This window comes from Pocillopora damicornis, chromosome 6, assembly GCF_964200805.1.
Source record: "Pocillopora damicornis chromosome 6, jaPocDami1.2, whole genome shotgun sequence".
NCBI lineage: Eukaryota > Metazoa > Cnidaria > Anthozoa > Scleractinia > Pocilloporidae > Pocillopora > Pocillopora damicornis.
Window position 1 is genome coordinate 7,309,839 of NC_142675.1, and position 8,054 is coordinate 7,317,892.

The 8,054-nt window shown below is 39.0% G+C and overlaps 1 protein-coding gene across 2 annotated transcripts; it reads left to right on the top strand.

Moving 5' to 3' along the window:
- The first annotated feature begins 285 nt into the window (after positions 1 to 285).
- LOC149043706 (uncharacterized) lies at positions 286 to 6,861 on the top strand. Of its 2 annotated transcripts, XM_089210544.1 has the most exons (5): positions 286 to 965; positions 1,359 to 1,493; positions 2,399 to 2,500; positions 3,125 to 3,235; positions 4,320 to 6,861. In XM_089210544.1, exons 1-5 carry the CDS (start codon positions 329 to 331, stop codon positions 6,590 to 6,592), a joined length of 3,258 nt encoding a protein of 1,085 aa, XP_089066670.1. In that variant the 5' UTR covers positions 286 to 328; the 3' UTR covers positions 6,593 to 6,861. The 2 variants fall into 2 exon arrangements, with proteins under 2 accessions (XP_089066670.1, XP_089066671.1); XM_089210545.1 differs by lacking the exon at positions 1,359 to 1,493.
- Positions 6,862 to 8,054: the final 1,193 nt, after the last annotated feature.

Below are 8,054 nucleotides of genomic sequence, written 5' to 3' on the forward strand. Positions count from 1 at the left end.
ACCAAGACAGAATTTCTCCTTACAATATCAACACAATATCAACACAATATCAACCAGATAAGATCCAATACTAAATTCTCTGAACTAACATTATAAGAATTGTATGGTTGGGAGTAAGGAGAATTACAAATTTGATGTGGGAGTTAAAGGGTTAATAATTTATTTGCTGGGAATAATTGTGTCCTGTTTCCATATGTTTCTGCATGCATCACGATTTGAAACCATTCTCGGTCTCAATTGGCTATCGGGATTTTTTTTCAAATGGATTTGATCAACATAACACATTGTCAATTCATGTTTGACAGGTCATCCTGGTAAAGTCAGTTTCATGGCTACGGCTCCATCGCCATTTGCGTCTACGAAAGAGACTACAAACTATGCAAGGCTATGCCGCCTCCTGGTGGACGTTGGATCTCAAGTGCTCCGGTCCACTTTTGACAAAATACATCCACCAGCGACTCTACATATAGTTTTGGGAAGTACGTCAGTGCATTACGCTACATTGCAATCACTGTGCAAAGGGAAGAAGAAAGTGCTTAATCCCATGCAATGGGGAAGGTTGTACCCTACTCACTCACCCGTGTCTTCTGCAGCCTTCGATATCACACTTCTAACGGTGCTTCTTAGAAATATCTGTGGTTTGGGCCCTCCTGCCAACGGATGGGATCGTCTTCCCCTAGCTACAGACATAAGCATCGCAGATGATATCGCCAGAGTGAAGTATTACAGAAACACTGTATACGGCCATGCATCTCAAGCCTTTGTGGATGACATTAGTTTCAGTGCTTACTGGCAGGAGATACGAGAAGCCTTGGCGAGACTGGAAGGAGCTCATCTTAGAGCTGAAATCGACAATCTTGAGCACGATTGCATGGATCCAGATGTCGAGGAGCATTACCGTGAACTGATGAAACAATGGAAGAAAGACGACGACAGCATCAAAGACAAGCTTGAAGAAATTGAAAGTAAGAAAAATATTGTGTACTGCCAATATGGATGAATCAGAAGACTAGAAAAGGGTATATTTCCAGTATTTATTTCAGTTAACACGGCAGTGTAGGCTAGCTCATGATGTTTTAGATTTGGTCGGAACTAGTTTCATTTTTGCGCTGTGTGCAAAATGAAGAACTAATCCAAATGTTGACACTATGTTTTCATTCGCAGTATTTTTGTCTGTTCGTGGGTACTCGTGTACAACTGCTGGAGTGCGTTTTTGTAATTTCTAAGCGTCTTATTGAGTTTGATCTATTCGGAATCGACTAGATATTGGTATACCTATCATTGTTTTATCTGCACCTAATGTGAAGCTGTGATATAAATTTGCTTATGAAAATGCGCATTTTTTTTTAAATTTTCAGATTCGCTGGAAAGCGCGAAAAGCATTATGGAGAGAAACTTCAGAGACACAATTGACAAGATAGAGATTGAAATGAAAGAGGTGAAAGAAAAGCTGAGTAGTCTGACGGCTTCAGCTGAAAAAAGCGGACAAGAAGGTTAGTTGGTAGAAAGAGCTACTCACAACAAAAAAATTATTAAGAGCGACAATGTTTTCTTGTGTTCATAACGCAGCTCACGTTCATCGCTGGATGTCGGCCAACGCAGCATACTTTGGTTCTTTACTAGTCTAAGAACGCACCCTACATGAAGATTCTCTGTAATCTGTGGGATGCCACGGAATCTGAGATTTTCCGCCCTGGCTTCCTCTCGGATTTAATAGTGTTTTGATAGCACTCATACATGTGTATAATCGTAGGCGAGATAGGTTATAGTCTTATTTTAGTATTACCTTTCTTATAATGAACCTGACTTCCTAGAAGCGTTAGATGTGACCCACATATTTCTCAATGAAATAGCCAAATCCTTCCTCCTGGTGTATTGTGGAGTATTCAATTCTGCATGGGAAAATAGTTAAATGAGGATCGTCTTGAGTAAAATGGGTTGGAATAAGATGTATGTGGATATTCTACATTTACTGAGAAAAAGACTGTAGTCAAAACTTCCCTCTTCATCGCAGGCGGGTCTCTAGACTTCTACAGCTTTTTTTTTTTTTGCATGATGAATCACCGCGGTGTAGGGTAACTCATGATGTTTTCATTTTGGACGGGACTAGTCACGTATTTGGAACATTATTCTTGTATCATGTATGAAAAATGAAGATTAACCCAAATGGTCACACTGTGTTTTCATTGGCAGTATTTTTGTGTGTTGGTGGGTACTCGTGTAAAACTGCTGGAGTGCATTTTTGTGATTTCTAAGCGTCTTGTTGAGTTTGATCTATTCGGAATTGACTAGATATTGATATACGTATCATTGTTTTATCTGCGCCTAAAAGTGAATCTGTGATGTAAACGTGCGTATGAAATTCCTTTTTATCTTTCTTACATTTCACCTTCGCTAGGTGACCTCAGAGACACAACTGAGAAGATAGAGATTAAAATGAACGAGGTTTTAGAGAGGCTTAGTAGCCTGACGATCACAATGGAAAAAAGCACAAATGAAGGTTGGTTGCTTGAAAGTGCTACTCACAGATAAACTGAACTATAAACAGGGATTCTGTTAACTTGAGTACGTAACACATCTTTTGAGCATTACTACATCGTTCGCTTAATGTCGGCCAATTTTACATTTTTTTAGTTAATGTATTGTTGTAAGAGCACACCCTGGCTACCAATCTACTCTTGCTTCAAATGAAGATACTAGGTAATGTGTGGAATGAGAGGGATGGCACGGAGTCTGAGGCTATCTCTGGGATTGGATAATTTTCTGACAGTACTCATACACATTTAGCCGAGAAGGTTATTGTCTTACTCTAGTTTTACTTTTGTTAAGCACATAATGAGAAATCAGAGGGCAGAAAAGCGTTCTTTGGTTTTTGTTTATTAGTTCTTACATTGTCTCTTTTGACCGACAAGAATCTTACTGAGACTATCGGCTCCATTGTTATCAATATCTATCTCCCGAGTTTCACTATTAGAAACCGCTGAAGCCAAGCCATAAGCTTTTTTAGAATGTTATTTAAAATTAAAAAAAAAACCGAGGAAGGGAAAAGGATCTTTCTAGTTAACTTTTAATGAATAAAGTGACTCTCACTCGGACTAAAAGTTCCAATGTTATTCCACGAAAGGGTCTCTTGACAAAATGAGAGGCGAAATGGCAAAGATGGACAGCGAACTAAAAGAAGTGAAAGAAAAGCTGTGTACTTTGACAGCCCCAGTGGGAGAAAGCAAGGGTGAAGGTTAGTTGAATTATACAATAAAAGTTGTCCTGCTTAACCGCAAATTTAGCCTTAGTAAAGATTTCCTGTATGTAAGAGCGAGAGAGAGTGAGAGAAATAATCCTATGTTAAAGAGATTCAGCTTTTCAATTTAAACAATCTCTGGAATAGTCTCTGCGGTGTACTTTCATTCCCTTCAATTGTTTAAACGTTCACTCGTTATTAGCCTGGAAACATTATATTTTTATTAGAATGTAGAACGATGTAAAAGTAACGTACAGTTTTAACGAAAATATTGACGTTAAGTTCGACTCGATGTTAGAAACTAACAGAGTGGGATCGACTGAATTTATTATCTAAATGGCTTTTGGTCAGTAAATTAACATGAATCATACATTGATACGTTTTCATCGTCCAAGTAATTTCTTTGGCAATGGTGTCGTACTCGTTCACTTATTTAAATTCAGTGCCGAATACCTAGTGGCATTAGACGTAATCCGCATATTTCTGAATAAAATAACCAAACCCTTCCTGCACTCATATTGTGGAGTATTCAATTCTACATGGGAAAATAGCTGAATGAGGATCGTCTCGAGTAAAATAGGTTAGAATGAGATGTATGTGGTTATTTTACATTTCCTGAGGAAAGGACTGTTGGCAAAACCTCCCACTTCATCGCAGGCGAGCCTCCGGTTTTCTGCAGCATTTTTGATGAAACTGCGCGACAAATAAGGCAGAAAGACGTTGTTTGATTTTCATTCATTAGTTCGTAGTCTCGCTATATTCCGAAAAAGCCTCGCTCAGACTACGGCTCCAATAATATGAATACTTATCTCCCGAGTAATTCATTTTACACAGAGTTTCACTGTCAGACATCGCTAAAAACGAACAAACAGAGTAGGTTCAACTTAATTCAAAATCTAAATGGCTTTTAAATTAGTAGGCATGAATAATACACTTAAACCTTTTTGCATCGTCAAAGTAATTTCTTTGGCAACGGCATCGTACTCATTCGCATATTTGAATTCAGTGCCGAATACCAGAGATGTACCACAATTTTCAATGCTGCATTCATTAGATTTATTACCTATTTTGCTACTGCTAGGTGTTTTTGATCCAACTGAGCTTATCAATGGAATTCGCCAGCTGTACAAGACTCGCGAGGGATGGCTCTCACCATTTCCATGGTGTGAAGAGTTTCAATTTTTTCTTGGCAATATTTTTACAAGGCTCAAAGTGGTCAGAAGAAAGAAAACGAGAGGAGAAATCACTGACGTATTTGTTGACATGTCGTCAATACTAGACCCGTATGAAGAGTGTTCAGCGCCGAGAACAGTGTTGATTGAAGGAGAACCTGGTATGGGAAAAACCACCTATTGTAAAAAGTACGCCTACGACTGGGCCACAAAACAGCAAGCACCTCAGGGCTGCGGCTCAACAGCATTTAAAGTGGTATTGTTGCTGAAATGTCGAGATATCCACTCTGACGTTTGGGAAGCCATTGATGATCAGCTGCTGCCCCTAAGCATCGATGAAAAAGTCAAACAACAATTTTTTCAGTTTATTCGTGAAAATCAGTCCAGCATTTTATTGATATTGGATGGATTGGATGAGTTACCATCCGGGAAATTGTCGATGTTTTCCAAATTAATTGAAGGAAGAGAACTCCCCAGATGCCACATAGTTGCAACAGCAAGACACGAAGCTGGAAAGGAGGTGAGAAAATGTTGTGACGCGCTGCTTCAGATCGAAGGATTCACTAAAAAGCATGTGAAAGACTTTGTCACCAATTACTTTAAAGAAAGGACGGATTTAGCCACCAAGCTCTCGCAACGGATGTCGCGAGATAAAAACCTGAGAGAAATAGCGGCCAATCCTCTAAACACAGCACTTCTTTGCCTTTTATGCGAAGAGTTTGAGGGCACACTCCCCGAAAGCAGAGCTCAACTGTACTTGGATATGGTTGAATGTGTTTTGAGAAGATATAGAAAAAAAAAGGGACTACTAGAAACAATCGAAGACTTGACAAACTATTACAAACCGCAATTGAATCACCTTGGAAAGGTAGCGTTGAATAGTTTACTTGACGATAAGTTGGATTTTAATGAAAGTGAAGTGAGAAACCATGCGAAAGACCTGACTGAATTTGGATTCCTGTCAGTGCAGCCTGGTGGTAGCAAACTGAGACAAACATTGCATTATGCCTTCTTACATAAAAGTTTTCAAGAATTCCTTGCAGCATTCTTCATTTGTTCTCAGATTCAAAGCAAGGAAATGAAACCTGAAGAACTAGTTTCCGATCCAAGGTATTTCGTTGAACTGAAACAAATACTTTTGTTTTCGTGTGGAATTTTGGCCATGAAATGCGATAAACAAGTTGTGGCTCTTGTAAAGAGTTTAACAAATGAAGTCAACAAAAATGAAGGCGGTGGTGCAAAAATTGTATTGGAGGCCATCAACGAATGCAAAAGAGAAAAAAGCGATTTTCACTCGCATTTATCCAAGTCGTTTGGAACTGGTTTGAATCTGACTAATTTGGATTTTTCAAGGAATGGTATTAGTGCTGCGGGAGCTATATGTATTGCTGAGGCAATCAAAGTGAACAAGACGCTAACCAATTTGAATTTGTCTGAGAATGGTATTAGTGCTGCGGGTGCTACATGTATTGCTGAGGCAATCAAAGTGAACAAGACGCTAACCAATTTGAATTTGTCTTACAATGGTATTAGTGCTGCGGGTGCTACATGTATTGCTGAGGCAATCAAAGTGAACAAGACGCTAACCAATTTGAATTTGTCTATAAATGATATTAGTGCTGCGGGTGCTACATGTATTGCTGAGGCAATCAAAGTGAACAAGACGCTAACCAATTTGAATTTGTCTTGGAATGGTATTAGTGCTGCGGGTGCTACATGTATTGCTGAGGCAATCAAAGTGAACAAGACGCTAACCAATTTGGATTTGCAAAAGAATGGTATTAGTGCTGCGGGTGCTACATGTATTGCTGAGGCAATCAAAGTGAACAAGACGCTAACCAATTTGGATTTGCAAAACAATTATATTAGTGCTGCGGGTGCTACATGTATTGCTGAGGCAATCAAAGCGAACAAGACGCTAACCAATTTGAATTTGTCTTCCAATGGTATTAGTTCTGCGGGTGCTACATGTATTGCTGAGGCAATCAAAGTGAACAAGACGCTAACCAATTTGGATTTGTCTTGGAATTATTTTAGTGCTGCGGGTGTTACATGTATTGCTGAGGCAATCAAAGTGAACAAGACGCTAGCCAATTTGGATTTGTCTTGGAATCGTGTTAGAGATTTTGATGGTACATGTATTGCGGAGGCAATCGAATTAAATCAAATCTACCAAGGTTGATTTTTCTTAGAAGAGTATGTCGTGCTGAGGCAATGAAAGCAGGGTTTAAACAACTTTGAAGTAGAAGGACACTGCCTTCAAAGTAGGCAAGTACCTTTGAAAATTGAGGGCCGAAGGCCCGAACCTCTAGGGGGGTCCGGGGGCATGCTCCCCCGGGAAATTTTTAAAAGATAAGTCTCCCAGAAAGGCATTTTCCTGCAATCTGGAAAAGAAATCTTGGAATGATGCATACTTAATCTATTATAATAAAAAAGAATGGTACTCTGGGAGAATTTGTTTATTTCGCTGTTGTTTTCGGAGCCTCTTTTTATCCTACAGTTACAAGTTAAAGGCCCATTTCCAACCTTGATGCAACTCGCGCCGCGACCCAATTTCCTGTAACACGAAATTCCCAGATCACTAAAAACCTTCTAAAATCATCTTTCTCAAGAGCCACCCTGAACATATAGTCAACAGTTTTACGGTAAATACATTCGCCGTTCGTTATTTCACTGTTTCCTTACAGTATTTTAAATTTTGTCTTGAAGAATCCAAAGAAAAATGTTTTTAAGTGTCACCCTTGGAGCTCTTCGTACTCTGTGAAGAGTCGGCGAAAAGGACAATATTCAAATTTTTCACTTTCTAGAAGCGCTTGAGGATTCTAAATGAAGACAAAATACTTCCGATAGAAACTGGTATTTTTTCAAAGAGAAATATGGAAAAATATCAGACTGCCGGACGTTTAGTTATTTGAAGACCGTTTCCGGTAGTGTCTGGTGAAAATTTTCTTAGTGTCACGCTTGGATTTCTTCGCACTCTGTGTACAAGGTCAGCGGAACAGAGAACGTTGGCATTTTATCACTTTTTAGAAGCGCTTGAGGATTGTAAATGAAGGTAGAATATTTTCCAATGAAAAATTAGTATATTTCAAAGAGAAATATGGAGTTGTTTGAGGACCGTGTCCAGCCGTGTCATTGAAATTTTAAGGGCTTGGATGGCTTCCTACTCTGTAGACAGGGTTAGTGAGAAACATCAAGTTCGAAATTTTAGGCTGCCTGGAAGCGCTTGAGGATTGTACATAAAGGTAGAACATTTTCATATAAATATTTTTTGGATTTCGAAGAGAAATATGGAAAAATATCGCACTGCCGGACGTTTAATTATTTTAAGTGTAGTCACTTCACTGCAGGAACTCGAACGTCAGCGACACTGACAGTTTATGTTACAATTCTTATTTGCTGCTTTGCATGGACAACAACCCCGACCACTCTTTCGAGCGCAAGTTCCTCTCAGGAACTTGCAGGAAACTTCAAGTGACCCTTGGTCCTATTTAACAAGGATGGCAAACTTCAATTAAAAAAATTGAATGAAAACTGCCTCGGAATCTACTAAATCAATAGATTCATCCAATTTCATACCGGATTAAAACGTATAGAACTGTTTTAAACAGAATTATTTTGATAAGCTCTTCAAATTCATCGGA